Raw genomic sequence first — 16975 nt, forward strand, 5'->3', positions numbered from 1 at the left:
GAAGCGAGGTGATGGTTGTTGGGGAAGTCAAAGGTCGACAAGCAACGAAGGAAGTGGTGGTAGGGTTGGTTCGTTGGTGGTGGTAGCAGCAGGCAGGCAGGCAGATAGGCAGGCAGGCAGGAATTGTAGTCGGCGCGCGGCGGGAAGATGAGCGACGACGAACAAACGAAAGCTGCGAGTGAACCAAGGGAAAAGCGAAGACTCGAATACTCGAATGCCATCCGATGTTCAGCTCGAGGTTCTCCAGATGAGGTCAGTCAGAAGCGTCGTCCACTCCAGGGCCCCGGTCTACGCGCCGCGGACCTGCTTCCGCCGCGCGCCTCGCCTCGACACAGACTGCCGCGCGCCCCTGCCATGGCCCATCCAACTTCCATCTCCAATTGACCCTCCCGACACTTCCATCATATCACCACTTTGCCATCCATGCATCACCCCGGTTCTTTCCGCTCACCTTCAAACTCTCTCATTACTCGTGTCGAACCCCCACAGAAGCTTCGAAGCTTCCAATCTGGCCTTGCGACCCCGGTGTCCGTCAGAATTTACTCGCCAAAGCCTCCAGGGCTTCCGAGCCGCCTTGATTGATGCTATGTGGTATCGTACAGTACAGCTGACAAAAGTTAGGTGGTCTGCTTCGTCCCTCGCACCCTTCCACGCTTGATTATTTACCAAGAGGTCTGTTGGGTACGCTCAACGATTGCCAAAAATGATTGCCCAGGAAACCGAAGCCAACTTCAAAGAAATCCCGTCGTCCCGCAAAGAGGGACCGGTCTAGCTCCACGGGCCGGGAAAAAACAAGTCAATAATTCGCTCTGTTCCAAAAACCACCAGGGCGCTCAATTTTGCCGTGCGGAAAAATGGTCGTCTTCTAGACTGCTTCCGCATTACCTTCCAAACAAGGTTCCCGCGGCTAGTTCTGCTCCTGGACCTGGAAATGTCGTCCAACCGCTTTCTCCTCGTGGGTGTTGCGCTTTCTCTCGCTAGATGAATGCGCTCGCTCTTTTGACCCTCTTGCTCGTCTCAGGCAGCCTCGTGCCGGGACCAGCCAGTTTGCTTACACTCGACCGCCGGTCCAAGCCATTCAAGTCCATCTCCAGCAAGGGTCGCGCCCACTCCAACAAACCCTCGCCCTTGTGGATACTGATACCTACACGTGCTCGTTGCGCAGGATTCAGCAGCGAGACACACCGCCGTCGGCGAGCCGGCGTAGGTGTCGTGGCACGATCCTCGCCATCAGTTTCATTGGACTCCTCTCCGCCTGAACGCGCGTCCGTGACCGAATCGACCTTGGTTTCAGTGGGCGAAACCGTCGAGGCTGGACTGTGCGGTGCCTCCGTCACATCGCTTGCGTTTTCAACCTCGGCCCGCGAGGCACTGGTTTGATGCACGCTTTGCGACCTTGGGCTGGGCGTTTGACTGCGTGGTGAATTTTGGTGAGAATTCCCCTGCGAGTTGCTTTGCGAGTTGCTCTGCGGTGGTGTGTGATAGACTGTTGCTGGTCGCGCTACGCCAGCCATGGTCAGCGCTGGACGTCTGGGGGCAGGTAGGTCGTCGAGTGCTTCTTCCGGAGCAGTTTCGGGATTACCGAGCGCAGCGAAAATGGGATTTGGATGTGTGCCGCCCAAGGTCAAGGACGACGGCCTGCCGTGGGCGGGGAACCGGCTGTTGCGAGGCGAGCACTCAGAGTCGTCGTCGAAGACGGCGCCACTCCAGGGGCTTCCATCAGAATAGGGGCCGGGTGATGGTTGCAGAGAGTCGACCCATTGATTGTCGGTAAGAGGGGAGAAGATGGGCTTGTGGAATCCCGGAGGTGCGGGAAAGGCGAAGCGAGGTGCAATGGTTGGTATCTCTGGTATTGTTGCTGACGGCAGATCAGACTTGGGCTGTGAACGCGGGGAGAGGGGCTCTGAAGGGGGTCCATTGGAGCTGAGGCTGTGCACAAGGTCAGCAGTGCGCTCAACCCGAACAGTTGGCATTCGAAGCCGAAAGAGAAATCCATACTCGTTGTCCTGTTCGATGTGCAGAAAGCTCCGAGAGTTGATGGAGGGATGGCTCGGCCGATGTCTTTGCCAACGCTTCTTGGGACTCTGAAGCCTGAAGGGCTCATGATTGTTATTGGAGAGGTGGATGCGAGAAGTTCGACGGATAGGCAGGTCTTCACCGGGCACACTGGGTGAGTCGTTCAACGAGTCTTGAGTGGCAGCAGCCAAAGCAGCTGTGATGCTATAGCGGTAGGTGGCATCCATATCAGAGTCAGGCTCATCGTCGAGCGGCATGTCGTCATCCTCCTCGGACGAGAAGGAAAAGGCGGACACGGCATGTTGATGATAGCGCCTGGACGGCGAGGGCAAGAAGGTCGGAGAGCGAGTGGAATCGGCCTGGCCTGGGACTTGAAGGCTGGCGGACATGGTGAACAGAATGGTGATGCCGGCAGAGAGATCTAGTGTAGGGCTGAGGAGGGTGGTGGTTTGGAGCAGTTGTGCGGCATTGGCGGTAGTGGTGCAACGGTGTAGTAGTAGCAGTAGTAGTAGTAGTGGAGGAGGAGGTGAGATGAGGTGGGCAGGGGAAGCCAAAGTCTATATTGATTGTTGGAGCGTGGCATGTATCAGAGTAGGCGGTGACGACTGGGACTGGAGTGATCTGCCCAGGGCCCAAAACGGCTAGCGGCCGACCCCCGGATTTGCGTGTCACGGACTCCGACTCTTCAGTTTTCTTTCGCTGCATCATCAACTCCCCATGTGCCCAAAACCCAACCACCCTCCTCTGCTGTACCACATCGCCAGACGAATAATATAATGAACCCCTTCCGCCCCGCCCGCTTCCTGGCTCGCCCGCCCTCGTCCGCTGCCACCCACCGCCCTCAGCATCCCCTCCCGCCGCCGCACCAGCAAACGAAACCGGCCTTGCTCATCCTGAATCAGCCCGTCTCTTCCATCCATGTGCTAGAGCGCTTGTGGGCCCACACGGCCTACCGCATCTGCGCCGACGGCGGCGCCAACCGCCTGTTTGATACCTTTACCGACCATGACACGCGACGCGACCAGTTTGTGAGTTGCTCCTTTGTGCTCAGCTTCGCAGCCGACCCACGACCATGGCCCCTGTCTTGTTCTCCGCAACCCTGTCTCCAACCAACGTCTGCTAACATTGTACTTTTCCCAACGCCAGCTCCCCTCTGAAATCCATGGCGACCTCGACTCTCTCAGGCCCTCTGTGCGCGCCTACTATGCTGCCCATGGTGTGCCTATATCACGCGATCGAGACCAGTACTCGACCGACTTCGGCAAGGCCATCAAGCAAATCATAGCGGCCGTACCCGCCGCTCCTCTCTTTTATCCATCCCCCTCTCCGTCGCCCGCCCGCTCATCTACCCCTGGCCGCATGGCCTCTGCTGCTTCTCCATTACAATCATCCGATTCCCCTTCCCCCGCCTCCTTCACTGATCCCTCTACTCCATCGCCGCAACCTACCCGTGAGATCCTAATCCTTTGCACCCTTGGCGGCCGCGTTGACCAGGGCCTCGGCCTTCTCTATGAAATGCTGCGAATCCAGCTGGCATACCCGGACACACGCCTGTGGCTCTTTTCCGAGAGCAGCGTTTCATTCATCCTGCCCGCTGGCCGCAACGAGCTGCACCTGCCCGTCAAGCCGTCGCCATCTTCGTCAGACCCGACGCAAGAGGCCCGGCCAGACGAACCAGAGGAAGAGCAGGAGCCCTACTTCACCGAGAACGTGGGCATCCTTCCCGCCTTTGGCCCCGCCGTCATCTCGACCAAGGGCCTCGAGTGGGACGTGACCGACTGGCCGACCAGCGTCGATGGCAACGTCAGCACGAGCAACCACGTCAAGAGCAGAACCGTCGAGGTGACGACGACTTCCGCCGTGCTGTTTACCATTGAGAGGGCCGAGAGGCTTCCATGATTCACCATCGTTTCTTTCATTTCGTCCCATTTGTGGAATTTTCAAAGAGAGAGAGAGAGAGAGAGAGAGAGAGAAAAGCTGACCAAGACTATGTCAACGAAGAGAGAGAGCTTTGGAGAATTGTACGATTTTTCTGGGAATTTTGGAGACTTGCAATTGGAGAGATGAGCTAGATGTACGACGCATGGGCGCAGATCGCAAGATCTTTCTTTTCCCCTCTCAATCTTTGGCACGCATTTGCATAGACTTGACATGACCAGCATGCACGTTTCTTTCTCATTTCAGCGTCATTTAGATTTGTTTGAGAGCACGGCACATGGCAACATGGCACAGCGCGGGTTGGCGTAGCATAGGCATCATCATCCCAGCTTTCACTTTCCTTTCAGTCTCTCATTGTCCCTTTTGGCTGCTGCATTGCAAGCAAGCCATGGGCCACCACTGCGCGAATGGATGGAGCCTACACACACGATATAGAAGCGCGGCACATCCGAGGACTGCCGCCGGACCCTCTTTCAAGTAACCGGCAGACGCAGTTTTTGAGGAAACAAGACCTGCGGTACTGAGCAAGGAGAATTCCAGACGACTCGCGCATTAGATAGGAATAGCAACGTCGAAAATACGGAGAGCAGCTCAGCAGCAAGCGCTGCTGCCTCAATGACACTGACAGACAGACGAAGGCGCCTGGCAGCGAAGAAAGCGATGCGCGGTGGCAAGTCGAGCAGACAGACATAAAACGATTGTTCCGTCCATCCGGACCCGCATCTCCTTCTTTCATTGTCTGTCGGGTCCATCCATCCAGTCTGCTGCTAATCCACGCCGCCCTGACAATCAACAACGCGTCAACCCATCCGCATCTCCCCGCACTGAACCATCTCGCAAAAGATGCAAGACAGAAGAGATGATGCCTTTGCCCGTCCATCCATCGATCCACGCACCTGTCCACAGTCGTATCACCACAGCCATCTATCCATTACTCACGCCATTGGTCGACCGCCTGCGATCAACAGTCTCCGCAGCTCACTACCACCACCGCCGCCAGTACACCAGTTCAAGTCGTATACTTACTTACTTCCTCCACCGCCATGTGTGCGCCTGGTTCACAGCCAGCGTGCTGCACAGCTCGCTTGCTTGCCCACCACTGAGCACACAGGACAGACAAGACAGGGGTCTCAGTGGGCCAGCCGACGATGCCCATCAGGCTGATCAGCCAGAGAGTCGCGCCAGGCCGAAAAAAATGCAGTAGCTCTTGTGCCTCTCGGTGCCTTTACCGCCAGCCTGTCTTTCTCGGGTACCCACCTGACCCCATCGCAGCTCACATCGGTACGATTGGAAAGAAAGTCTTGTTCAACGGGCGTGCGTTTGTCGTCGTCGTCTGCGAAAGAGGTCTTCTTGTTCGTTCGTTGTTCCGTGTCGATCGCTCCGTCATCGTCATCGCAGTAGTCGCCAGAGTCGAGTCGAGCAAGCAATGTGCTAGAAAGGGATTTGCCGATCAAGTCCTGCAGAAGATGGGGAAGGGGTCCCCAATCACATCAGCTTATCGTGTTCTTGTTGTGCATTGCTATGTTGTCGTTGATGTTGTTGTCGCAACAGCTTCGACACCAGATCTCCGGGTGCCAGCTCCTCACGCCCTCGTCTTGCGCGGCTGTCCGTTGCGACGGAACTTGGCGCTGGAGCTGGCGACGCCCTTCTGCTGGATCGTCTGTTGCCTTGCAGACTGAAGTGTGGGGAAATCGTCTCCGTTGAGTTCTCCGGGGGTGTCGTTCTTGCCGCGATGCCCTTTCATGGAGAAAGACGGATTGAAAGAAGATGAAAGCGTTGAAGAAGATTTCTTGCCATACCAGTCAACGTCACTCAGCTGCAGCTTACGCGCGCGCTGTGTGCTGCGATTGTTGCTCGCCTTGTCGATGCGGGGCACATTGTACGGATTGTGCTGCTTGTCGAGGCCTTTACCAAGTGAATCAGTGCGTGTTCTTTTGTTGTCGGAACAAGGCCGAAGAAGCTGGGGCTGCTGCTTTTGCCAAGAAATTGGTCCGCTGGATTTGGGAACCAGAGGCTGAAAGGGAACGGGGTTGAATTCACCATCCGTGTCGTTGTCATCCCGCAAGTCATAGTTCAGGACGAGGTTCTTGATTCGCTGCTGCTCAGCGCGCTCGGCCTCCTGTTGCGTGCGCATGGCAACAGCGAAGCTGGAGTCGGACGGGAGGTCGATGGCTTTGGTCTAGAGAGAAGAAGCAAGAGATTAGATCCACGCAAAACATCATGACAGAGAAAAAGGAGCAAACCTGTTGTTTGTTGCCCTTCCTGCTCAACAAGCTGAACTTCATGGTTCCCGAAGCAGGGCCGTTTGCCTGCTTCTCGCCACTCTCCTCGTTGTTCGTTGTCGAAGTCGTGTCGCGGGTCCGCTTCATGGGCAGCGGCACATCGAACAATGGCTTGCGCTCAAACTTGCGTGAATCAAGACTCTCGGCCATCATCTTCGCGAGCTCGCGATCGAACTCGGCATCAGCCTCGGGGTCACGCTCGTCTTCAGGGCGCTTGACAATGATGTGCTCCTCCTCGTCGGATTGCTGCTCGGCGGGCTCGTTGTCGTCTTCGCCGGGCGTCTGCATCGTGATCAGCACACTGATTGGCGTGATAAATGTGCAAGTTGTTGCTGGGGGACCAACGTCGGCCTCATCATCCGAAGAGCCGGCTTCATCGTTACGAGCCTCGATTTCTTCGTCTTCTTTGTCATCTCCATCCTGTCCGTCATCGGAACCAGACTCCTCATCCATTTCCTCGGGCTCTGCGTTCTGTCCAATCGCAGACTTGCCGTAGTTTTGCTTGACAGCTTCGGCAAACTGGTTGCCAGCCTCTTCTAGACTCGCAGCAAGCTTCCAATGCGGCCGGATCAAAGCAAATGCATCCTGGACAATGAATTCAATGTCCATGGGAAGACTGTCCTTTGTGTGAATGTAGTACTACAAATGTTAGCAACGTCAATCCTAGAAGAACAACCACCATACCTGGAAAAACGTCAAGAAGAAGTCAAGCTTCTTTTTCGCCTGACCCTTGTCGTAGTAGGTGCCGCAAGTTTCGAGCAAGTTGCAAATGAGCCGAATGCGAAAGAAGTCATCTGGCGGGTCGAAAGGATTGTAGACATCCCGTGTGGGCGTGGCCTTTGGGTGACCGAAGGTCACAATCTTGTAGAGAGTGTCGAAGATCGTCGGTGAGTCTACCATTTTGTAGACGTACAGCTCACCCAGGTACTTGACTTCGGCGATCCTCTTTTGGTTGAACTTGAACTCGTTGAGCTCGAGGCCGAAGGTGATGCTCTCAAGCAAGTCGTCAATGACCGAGATGCAAAAGTCAAGATGGTGCCTGTGGAGGGCGCTCAAGATGACGGCGAGCAGGTGGATGTTGCTGTACTTGATCTTTCCTGGCTTCGAGAAAATCTTGTGGAGTATAGCAACGACTTCGTCTTCCTCCCAGTGCAACTTGCGAACCTGCTTCACAATCTTGTCAAGACTTCGCTTCGACAGATCCAAGTACACCAGCTTGCGGAGAAAAAGTTCAATCGGCGTCCTCTCCTTCTGCTCAATGGCGGCTCTTTCCGGAGGGTTGACGTAGTAGATGGCATTCTCGATCATCATGCGCTCTTGTTGACCGAGGTGCTGAGCTGTCTTTTTGCGTTGCAAAGTCTCCAGAAAAGAGTGCATGCGAGGAGAAGTCTCCGGGTTGCGCAGCAGGTAACGACCACAATTTTCCAACAAATTACACATGATTTCAATGTTGGTCCGCGAAAAGTCGTCCAGGCTGACCTTCAAGCAGTGGAAGATGACATGCTCTGGCACGGCTCCGAACTTGGTCAGCTCTGCCAGGTAGCGCACATTCATCGTACGGACTTGGCCAAGGAAATCCTTGGACTTGCGGCGCTGGAGACTGCGGAACTCCTCATCGAGATAGTTGACGAGACCCTGAGTGACATCGGGCATATATCTGCCAAGAGTAGCGACCAGCCTGGCGTACAGGGGCAGCAAGTCCGAGCGTCCCTTGGGGATTTCAGAAACAGCCTTGACCATGCGATTGCGAGAGGCTTTGGAGTTGAGAAAGCAAAACTCAATGGCCGTCTCGTCAACCTGATCCTTGTTTGTGAATTCCGGCAGACGAGCTAGCAGAGCATCAACATGCGCGCCGATAGACTTGTTGGCAATGGCGGTGGACTTGTCATCCTCTGCAGGCTTTGGTTCCGGTTTCTCCTCCTTCTCCTTGGGCGCCTCCGGATCGACGCGCTTGCCCACTTGGTCGTCTCCTTCGGACTTTTTCTTTTTGCCATCTTCCAAGAGAATTCCAGGGACGCGGTCCTTCAAATCGATGAGGTTCTCATAGAAACGGCGCTCTTCTTCGTCTTCCCAGATTCCCGGACCCTCACCCTGACCCCTCAGATATTCTCCTGTCTTGACTAGTCCGATAGTACCATCGCCAGTTCCGGAAGAGGGATCCTTCTCCTTCAAATCCGGCATCTCAGCGCCGAGAGCATCTGCCAGGACCTGGGCGTTGGAAACCAGTTTCTCTTGCGTCTTGACCTGCTTCTCGTAGTTCGCCTGGCGGTCTTCAAAAACTTCTCCAGATTTGATGTAGGCCTCGGCATTGCGCTTGCCCTGGCTGACAAGCTTGTCCTGGTCGCGAATGATGTGCGCTTTGACATCGTCAAAATAGCGATGGAGAATATTGCGGAACCGTTGACGGAGCTCCACAGATTCAATAATTGGCGGGTCTTGAGAAGTAGCGTCGTCTTCGTGGTCCTCGGATTGCTCTTCCGTCTTGCCAGAAGCGTCCTTGGTGGAGCCATCTTCGTTGACCGTCTTCCGTCCGTCGGACGAAGCCATTTTGACACCCAAAATGTCCCAAGAAAAACTCTTGACAAACAGAACCACCAGCGGTAAGTTGATGTGCTCTCTGTCGTAGCCCAGCATATCCTTCAAAACCTCCAAAGGAAAGGGCTCGGCGTCAGCGTGGTCTGCGCGAGCACCGTTGGCCTTGCTCTTGACATTGCCGTCCCCTTTGGCAGTCTCTTTGGTCTTTACGGCCTCTTCCGGCCGGACCACGTCCTCCAGACTCCGCAGAACTCCCACTAGCCAAAGTTCAGTCGCGACGCGCAAAAGGACCCTCTGTCTCTGCAGCCTGTCTTTTTCTTCCTTTTCCTTGACATCCTGGGGCAGAGATTTCAAATGAGCCTTGTCCGGTGTCGCCAGGCCGCGTCCAACATGCCAGCCGATGTAGCCAGTGAATTCCTGGGGTCCGAAGCGCTGGTGCAGCGCGCTGACAATTTCGACACCGGCCGCAATTTCGCCGGGCGACTTGAGCTTTGTGAGACCCTCATAGCAGGCGGATATAATCTCGGAGAGGTACTTGTGCAGCGAAAGGGAGCGAATCTCGGTCAGGAATGTGTCCTTGGAGGCGGCGGTGATGGCAGTGCGGAGGCGCTTGATGAAGGCCGTGTTCTTCTTCATTGAAGAGTCTAGCGATGCGGACACGTTGAGCACATCTGCCGCGGGCGGTGGTTGTTAGCGAATCCGCAAATTGCCCCTCGAAATGGCAGTCGTAGGGTTGGAGGGACACATACCTTTCTCCCCGGCCCAGGCGCGGGTGTTGAGCTCGCGAAGCTCACCTGCGGATCGTCAGCGGCGCAGTCGTTGCGGAAAGGATAGAGCACGCGGCTTACGCTTGCGTTGACGCTCCATGGCGGAGCTTGCCTGCAAAGAGCGTTTGCCGGGGGTTGTGCTCAGTCGATGGCCAAGAGGTGGGAGGTCTTAGAGCCAAGTTATCATGGGAGTAGGGGCGATGGTATTGCTTGAAGTGCGATCGCATTTGCCGGCAAGGTTGAGAAGGGGCGTGCGTGTTGGGAGCAACTGACGTCCTGACTGACTGACGAGGTTGCTGTGCGGTTGACTCGAGTTGGTTGGATATGCTGTACCTTGCAGGGCGGAGGGCGGAAGTTGCGCTTGGGCGGTGCCAGTTGGTGGCAGTGGTGGTGGGTGCAGAGCGTTGCTGTGCGGTGCGGTGCGGTGCGGTGCCCCGGCCCGCTCAAGATTCGTTGCCGGTGACGTCGCTAAGCGAGGCCCAAAGTTGGCCTGTGGACGGCCAGTACAATTTGTGCCCCTCACTCACCACCTCAACACAACCCAACCCGTCTCTGAGTCGCATTATCTATCCTAGCGCCAAAACTTGGTCTATTGTCTGACTTGTTGCAGCTTTCCAAAACGGTTTTATTTTTGCCCCATGCTCTCGGCATGTCTCGCTTGTGCCCAAGTTTCGCTCTATGTAGCAAATCAAGTCTATATGTATGTGCAAGTCAACCTTGGATGTACATCCTCTCTACTTTTACCAGCACCGCTGCCGCTCTCATCTGTACAGCAAACCATAGACCTCCTCGCCAATGGCCAAGCTGCTCGTCAGTCCAGGGCTCTCAATCCCCAACAGGTTGACGAATCCCTCGAATCCCTCCTCTTTCTTGATGTAAAAGTCAACAAATCCACCCTTTCCCCCGGCGTGCGTGACACCCGCTCTGCCGAGTTTGGGCCGGATGCCAGCATAGTCCAGCCCGATAGACTCTGTGTCGACGCCTGGCAGATACTCCTTGATCTCGCCAAGGGCCAGCTGCAGATTCTTGTCGCTGACAGCAAGGTCGTCTGGCGAGTCGACCCACTCGACGTCTGGACCGAAGCGAACCTGGCCGCCCATGTCGAGCGTCAGGTGGGTTCCCAGGCCGCCCAGACCGACCTTGGGGGCCGGGTAGACGAGCGTCTTGGGCCGAGGGTGGGAGCTGGAGTAGGAGAAGTAGGAGCCCTTGCAGTAAAAGGGCTGGAGGTGGCGATGGGCAGGGAGAATCGAGTTGGAGAGGGGAATGGCGTTCAGGCCGGCGCTGTTGATGAGCGTCTCGGCGACGATGCTGCTCTCCTCGCCGTCGGGCGTCTTGGTGGCGATCTCCCAGCCCCCGGACCCGGGCGTGCTGCTGGTCGAAGTGGTGAGGGGCGTGATGCGTGTGACGGGCGAGTGGAAGGCGCAGATGCCGCCGGCCTCCTCAAAGGCGCCCTCGAGGTACTTCATGTACGAGTGGCTGTCGATGATTCCCGTGGTGGGGGAGACGAGGATGCCGGCCTCGCCCCGGACGTCGGGCTCCTGGCGTGCTGCTTCTTCCTTTGAGATGAAGTGGGTCGGGACGCCGATCGACGAGGCGTGGTGGTGTACTTTTTCCGTGGCTTCGAGTTGTGCGGCGTCTTGGGCGACGATCCACTTCTGGCAGTTGTTGTGTGGGATGGACTGCCTTGAGCACAGGTCGTAGAGCATTGCCTTGCCCTGGACACACAGCTTGGTTTTGAGTGTGTCGTGACCGTAGTAGATGCCGGCATGAATGACCTGTACGGACGTCAACATGCGCAGTGCAGGGAGCGGGCCGTCGAACAGACCCAACAAGTGGTCCATCTGTCGAATGATTTCCAGGCTCTTTTCTGACGGACGCAGGGTTACCTGTCGCCAAAGACCAGAGTTTGATGGGTACAGAGGTTGCATACCTCGGAATTGCGACTGCTCGTTTCCATGCCCACGCTGCCATGGCGCTCAATCAAGACCGTGGCCACACCATCTTTCTGTTGCAGTCGCCTGGCAATGGCAAGGCCCACCGCGCCTCCTCCCACGACAGCGTGGGTGAAGTCGGCGTCTGCTTTGTGAGCGACCGAAGAAGAAAAAGGGCGGGAGAGGCCTTGCAGATGCGATGTATTGCGGCGCAGTAGGGCGACGCCGGAGCGGGAGAAAGCAATCATTGGCGACTATGGCGCTTCATCGAACCAGGAATTCTGCCCAAGACCCGGAATTGGATGTTTTTCTGGACTGCAGCTGCAGTGGTGGCTGAGAGGCTGAAGGGGAAAACGCTGACGTTTGTTGCCGCCAACGGGCAGCGGCTCAAAATTACTAGCGAAGGCTGCGAATCACGCCCAAGCACGTCATCCCGACTGTCCAAGTAAACAGAGACAGGAACAGACTGAGACTTCATGTTGACACCGGCGACACTCGAAACACCAAGATTCAACAGCCACATCTGGTGGTCCGACACACTGCTGCAGCTGCTGCACTGGAAGCCTTGAATTTGCATCAGATCCGCCGTAACCGTTGTAGAAAAGGCAACTCGACGTCTCAGTCGCGTCCGGCTCCGGCTCGATGCTGAGGATTCCGGTCGCTCAAGTGTTGTACAGACTCGACCACACACCAATTGCGCGGGTCTCCCAAACAACAAGGCCTGTCCTCCCGCTCGGGTTCCTGATCCGTCACCGGTCATCGTCGAATATCCCGTCGGCACACGAGCATCACCACGCCACCACCACTACCACCATCCCATCGCATCTCCTGTATCACTGTTGCTTTTGCCGTGGAAGGCTGTACAATACACACACACACACACACACACACACACACACAAATGAGGCCCTCCTCTGCAAGCCTGCCTCACTTTGCCCACCGCCTCTTTTCTTTCCCTTCCCCCAATTCGCCGTGTGCAACCCCCCCCCCCCCCCCCCCCCCCCCCCCCCAAAAAAAAAAATTTAAATCTCCTCATGACGGCACCCCTTCATAGTCCCACCCTTCCGACCCCTTCCGCCTCCTGCCTCTGCGGGACGTCCGCCGATTGGCCGCGCACTTGATGAAGAAGGTCAGGGCGGCAAGGATGAAGACGATGATGGCCGCCACCGTGGGCACAACTACCAGCCGGTTCTCATCCGCCGCTGCCCCCGAAGTGTACGGGCAGTTGGTGTTGTACCCAACCACCCAGCACTGCGCCACGTCCAGGCTGTTGAGGTTGACCCACAAGCTCGCATCTTGGTCATAGCTCTCTGGATGCGTCGCCACGTGTCTCCCAAGCTCCGCAAACAGGTAGCTGTTTTCGAGCCCTGTGCGCGGCGTGTCAAAGGTCGTGTTAGGCGGGCACATGGAATTGCCGTTGCTGTAGCCCTCGCTGCTGTTGCTGATGCGCCATTCGTACGGCCGCGACCCGACGCGGCATGCGGCGTGATGTGTTTCGGTACAGTCGGTCAAGACCCAGCGACCAACTGTCGACGTCTTCATCGTCGCACAGCGCATGTACGCCGCGTTTGAGGTGCTGCTGCTCAGGTTGCGCGGCTCGCCCGCCGCCCACGACCAAATCGCGCTCAGCGACACCCATTCGTACGGCTCGTGGTCCACGGCCGCGCTGTCTGACAGTGTTTGATTGACCAGTGGACTGATCCCACAAGCGGTGAGGTTGCCCACCGACCCAATGCTCGAGTTGTACCATTGTTCCGAATTGACGTCTGGTACCTGCGTGGCCGCCGACATGGCCCACGACGCATTAAGCAAAGGCTCCGTCGGTGTGTTTGATGCGTCAAACAGACACCCGCTGCTCATGTTTCCCGACGACGTGTAGCTGACGTTTCTCGTCGCCATGAAAGAGTCCATGGGAAAAATGGCATCATCATCTGCGCCCGACTCGTACCTGTCCATCTGGGGGTCCACCGTTCCCAGAGATGCGAGCATGCGGTAATGTTCAGGCCCAAACTCGAGAATTGCCTCTGTCGGCCATCCGTCCGACGTGGAAAGGTGGCCATTCGAGTTCTTCGTGGTTGTAAAATAAGCAAGTGCCCCGTCCCGAAAGAACTGATTCGAGGTCCAGCTCTCATTCAGGTCGAGACGGTCGTCTTGCAACTGCTTGGGTGTGTACAAATATGAAGACAAGTTTGCGTTGAGCAAATTAGAAAGGCTATTATTAGACGAAGGCAGATGGGATGCTGCTGGTGCCGACGCTGCAGTGGTGGACGAGGAAGAAGCAGCGTGGATGTTGAAAGTCAAGTAAAGAAAAGACGCATGGATGGTGTTAGAAGTGCGTTCCAAGTAATCCGCCAGAATCGACGTGATGGATGAAATGTCGAGCTTAGACGAACAATTGTAAGCATCTACCTCGACGAGCGTCTCCCCGGTTTGGTGCACAATCATTGCAGGCGGATGCGTGCTCGTGGGACTTGCTGTAATGGTCCCTGTAGAAGTGGTAGATTCCGTGACGGAAGACGGCAGAGTGGATGTTGGTTGCTGTCTCCCATCCAGGGTCTTGTCGGGCATGGTCACGGATACCAAGGAGGGATCAGCAGATGTAGTTGCAGAGCCTATGGCTGAATCGTCATCGCTGGCCGCAGATTCTGGGATCTCGACGGGACAGAGGCTCCAAATACTGCGGCCGGCGTCCCAGTAAAGGTCGACAAGGATTTTTCTGAAGCCAACCATTAACAGATTCGACAGACATGTCTTGGCAGTCGTCTCGGTGTAGTCGTGTTTTGAAAAGCACGCAGCAGCCAAAGATACAGCAGGTTGGGTCACAAAGTTGATGGGTATCGTGAGGGAGAGGTCTCTCTGCGACTAAAAGAAGACGTGAGCTTCCGGAATTGGCAATGTATGCACAGGTTTGGCGGCCTGGTATGACACGGACATGATTTGTAGCCAAAGAAAGATCGGAATTGGAGTTGAAAATCGGTGGAAAAGGACGCGTACGTCTCTGCTTAATGGGACGAAAATGTAGATGACAACTCACCAAAAGAGCAATACTCCATGGTGGAGGCAGTTCAGTGCCGTCGGTGGGCACGTACTCAGTCGAAGTCGGCATCTGCTAGTAGAGATGCTAAGTCGGGCTAGCGGAGCACAAGAGATGAGAAGTTGATGTCACGTTTGCCATGCATAAACATGGGCAGACATGTCGACGAGAGCCAAAGCCAGGGGCTGTTTTCCTTGCCAGAAGAGGTGCCGGATGCGACGAGAACAGGCAAGGCAGAGCCGAGGTAGTCGGTGAGATGGATCGGGATGGGTTTGATGGTTACCAATTGTCCAGACTGACGATGGCTTTGGGAAAAGTCGAGATGGACTGGACGACGCGGCGCGGGCAGGCGTGCAGCAACGGGGATTCGGCACTGGGTACTGCCTGCCCTGGGCCGGGCCCGATGCCGGATTCGGCGGTTCGTTCGGCTGTGCTCGGCACTCGCCAGCCCAACCCAACACCATCGACAGGAACATCATGCATCCATCGCAACTCACGACAAGGAGCAGAGACCCGCCCAAGATTGCCCTTCAACGACTGTACAATGGATGGCAGACCCTGCAGCATGCTTGGGCAGAAGCACCATCGTCCCCTAGTAGAAATGGACCTGGGCACCACCATTATTGCTGAGCATGGTGAGGATTTCCACAGCCGTCCTAAATCCCCGCAGCGCCGCCCAACCCAACGCTGAATGACAACCCACTCCACGCTGGCGGCATGGGGTACGTCTACATCTTCGCCACCACTCGGTTGATGTTGCACTCTGGTGGCATGAATGAAACTAGTACTTTGGCGTTTGGCGTCCCGGTCTATCGCTCCATGGCCCGGCCTCGTCACCATCTCGCGATGCGCTTTCTCCGTGGAGAGGAAGCGAACGACTAGCCCATCCCATCGTGTCTCCCCGGACACCGTTTTTAGGGGCCCACGCGGACCACCATGTAGGCGTTGCTGGCGCTGAACGGCGCGGCTACTGTCCTCCGGCCGGGGCCCATTGACGGTCCTCTCCGCGCCTGGCGACCGTTGGCGTTGCACTCGTCCGCTCGTTAGTGTCCTTCATGACGCGCGCGCATCCCTTTCGATCACCTGAAGTTGACAGCCGGCGGCGTGGCCATGACCTCGGAGCGCTCCCGGCTATCACCCACCTGCTCCTACTCCAACTCATCCTCATCTCCCGTCCAAGAGATCCTGCTCGTCGTTGCGCGGGTGACGGGGGCGCCGCCCATGTAGATATGCTTCGTTCGCCGTCATGCTGACTCGAGGGGGCAGTCAACACACATCAGACGGTCCGCCTTCCGCCTGACAGTCCGTTTTTGGTTCGAATCCCTTGTCTCTGTCGTCATCGTCAACATAGTCGATTGCTGTAAACCATTGCGCGGGCTTAACGGAGGCTACACAAAAGCTCAGCCCAGTTGCCCATCGGGAGAATGTGTTCCGTGGCCGGGTGTCGTGGAGGATCAGTGTATCGCCTCTCGCTTCGCTCTCGTTCTTTCTTGCCCTCCTGCCTCTGCTACTCCATCTCCGGAGTGGCTTGGCTGGTCAGCTGTTGGCCTTGAACCGCGGTACAACGAGCCCCATACGCCGCCTTCCTTCGCGGGTCCTCTAGATCGCCCGCGTAGAGATGGGAGCTGCGAAGGCGGTTGACGTCTCTGGAATGAAGGGAGCTGCGGGAGACGGAGTCGTCATCTTTTCCCTTGACACCAAGTCAGCTTTGGAGTTGTTCCCTCGCGGGGCCCCGGATGCGAACAGCAAAATCGGAGGCAGCGCCGGCAATTGGTTGACGTCTAACGGCATGTGGGCGATGCTACGCAACGAAGGAACCTCTTTGCGGCAGCTGGCTCAGCTCGTCTCGCTCTCTCGAGTCTCGATTGCCAGCAATCGAACGGCCGCGTCTTCTTATGTAATTATTGGACCAGAGTTTCGAGGTGGAGCCGACTCTAGAACTTGCTCAACGGGCCGCCTTGGGCAGGGAAAACGGACGAGGGCGAGAGCCTAGACTCAGGGTTCTGCTGCACTCGTGAGTGCTCGAGAGAAAAATAGAGGGCCAGAAAACACCTTTTTTTTTTTTTTTTTTTTTTTTTTTTGTGTCGCCCGCCTACCTACTCCATCAGGTCAGGTACCTACATGGCATCCACCGAGCATAAGCGTGCTGGCTTTTGGACGACCAATCTGTTTTATTTCTGGCCGATGAGTCGCCTCGCCGTTTGATGTCTTGCAGAAGCCGCAGGCGACGTGGTCGTCCGGCCGCCTGTCGAATAGTGGGCGCTGTGGGTACAGGCTCTCCCCCCCCCCTCTCAGTCTCTCTGCGGCGACATCCCTTGAAGACGTTCGCACGAAACGTGGGACTCGTTGATGCTGGGGGGGGACATCCGTCCGTCCGTTGGTCCGTCTGCGCTGTGCTCCACCACTCTCCATCTTGCAACTGACCACCACTGTGTTGCGCGCTAAATCTGATTTGCTCACCGCCAATCGTGG

At 56.5% G+C, this 16975-nt stretch overlaps 5 protein-coding genes across 5 annotated transcripts; 1 reads left to right on the forward strand and 4 right to left on the reverse strand.

The window, feature by feature from the left end:
• Positions 1-817: 817 nt before the first annotated feature.
• On the reverse strand, positions 818-2733 carry IWZ02DRAFT_313671 (uncharacterized protein). The gene has a single exon (XM_066764101.1). It carries the CDS (start codon positions 2403-2405, stop codon positions 978-980), a length of 1428 nt encoding a protein of 475 aa, XP_066621241.1. The 5' UTR covers positions 2406-2733; the 3' UTR covers positions 818-977.
• Positions 2734-2735: 2 nt separating this feature from the next.
• Positions 2736-3936, forward strand: IWZ02DRAFT_313697 (thiamine pyrophosphokinase). The gene is made up of 2 exons (XM_066764102.1): positions 2736-3044; positions 3163-3936. The coding sequence occupies exons 1-2, from the start codon at positions 2793-2795 to the stop codon at positions 3913-3915; spliced, it is 1005 nt and encodes a 334-aa protein (XP_066621242.1). The 5' UTR covers positions 2736-2792; the 3' UTR covers positions 3916-3936.
• Positions 3937-5536: 1600 nt separating this feature from the next.
• IWZ02DRAFT_422560 (armadillo-type protein) lies at positions 5537-9951 on the reverse strand (the record flags this gene model as incomplete). Its single annotated transcript, XM_066765860.1, has 7 exons — positions 9620-9951; positions 9521-9565; positions 6921-9442; positions 6582-6875; positions 6198-6518; positions 5981-6133; positions 5537-5914 (listed from the first exon to the last, which is right to left on the reverse strand). The coding sequence occupies exons 1-7, from the start codon at positions 9636-9638 to the stop codon at positions 5537-5539; spliced, it is 3732 nt and encodes a 1243-aa protein (XP_066621243.1). The 5' UTR covers positions 9639-9951.
• Positions 9952-10052: 101 nt separating this feature from the next.
• On the reverse strand, positions 10053-11838 carry IWZ02DRAFT_456106 (FAD dependent oxidoreductase). The gene is made up of 2 exons (XM_066767832.1): positions 11469-11838; positions 10053-11313 (listed from the first exon to the last, which is right to left on the reverse strand). Exons 1-2 carry the CDS (start codon positions 11715-11717, stop codon positions 10300-10302), a joined length of 1263 nt encoding a protein of 420 aa, XP_066621244.1. The 5' UTR covers positions 11718-11838; the 3' UTR covers positions 10053-10299.
• A 658-nt stretch (positions 11839-12496) lies between these two features.
• Positions 12497-14863, reverse strand: IWZ02DRAFT_456109 (lectin C-type domain protein). Its single transcript, XM_066767833.1, has 2 exons — positions 14504-14863; positions 12497-14331 (listed from the first exon to the last, which is right to left on the reverse strand). The coding sequence occupies exons 1-2, from the start codon at positions 14573-14575 to the stop codon at positions 12502-12504; spliced, it is 1902 nt and encodes a 633-aa protein (XP_066621245.1). The 5' UTR covers positions 14576-14863; the 3' UTR covers positions 12497-12501.
• Positions 14864-16975: the final 2112 nt, after the last annotated feature.

Source organism: Phyllosticta citriasiana, assembly GCF_038021145.1.
Source record: "Phyllosticta citriasiana strain CBS 120426 chromosome Unknown IWZ02scaffold_9, whole genome shotgun sequence".
Taxonomy (NCBI): domain Eukaryota; kingdom Fungi; phylum Ascomycota; class Dothideomycetes; order Botryosphaeriales; family Phyllostictaceae; genus Phyllosticta; species Phyllosticta citriasiana.

Excerpts from the sequence above, each read along its gene's own strand:
- IWZ02DRAFT_456109 (XM_066767833.1), bottom strand. The coding sequence starts at position 14,575 with ATGCCGACTTCGACTGAGTACGTGCCCACCGACGGCACTGAACTGCCT. Across the intron at positions 14,332-14,503 it reads CATGGAGTATTGCTCTTTTG|TCGCAGAGAGACCTCTCCCT; the intron begins GTGAGTTGTCAT and ends GTCTTCTTTTAG.
- IWZ02DRAFT_456106 (XM_066767832.1), bottom strand. The coding sequence starts at position 11,717 with ATGATTGCTTTCTCCCGCTCCGGCGTCGCCCTACTGCGCCGCAATACA. Across the intron at positions 11,314-11,468 it reads CGAGCAGTCGCAATTCCGAG|GTCATTCATGCCGGCATCTA; the intron begins GTATGCAACCTC and ends ACGTCCGTACAG.
- IWZ02DRAFT_313671 (XM_066764101.1), bottom strand. The coding sequence starts at position 2,405 with ATGTCCGCCAGCCTTCAAGTCCCAGGCCAGGCCGATTCCACTCGCTCT.
- IWZ02DRAFT_313697 (XM_066764102.1), top strand. The coding sequence starts at position 2,793 with ATGAACCCCTTCCGCCCCGCCCGCTTCCTGGCTCGCCCGCCCTCGTCC. Across the intron at positions 3,045-3,162 it reads ACACGCGACGCGACCAGTTT|CTCCCCTCTGAAATCCATGG; the intron begins GTGAGTTGCTCC and ends TCCCAACGCCAG.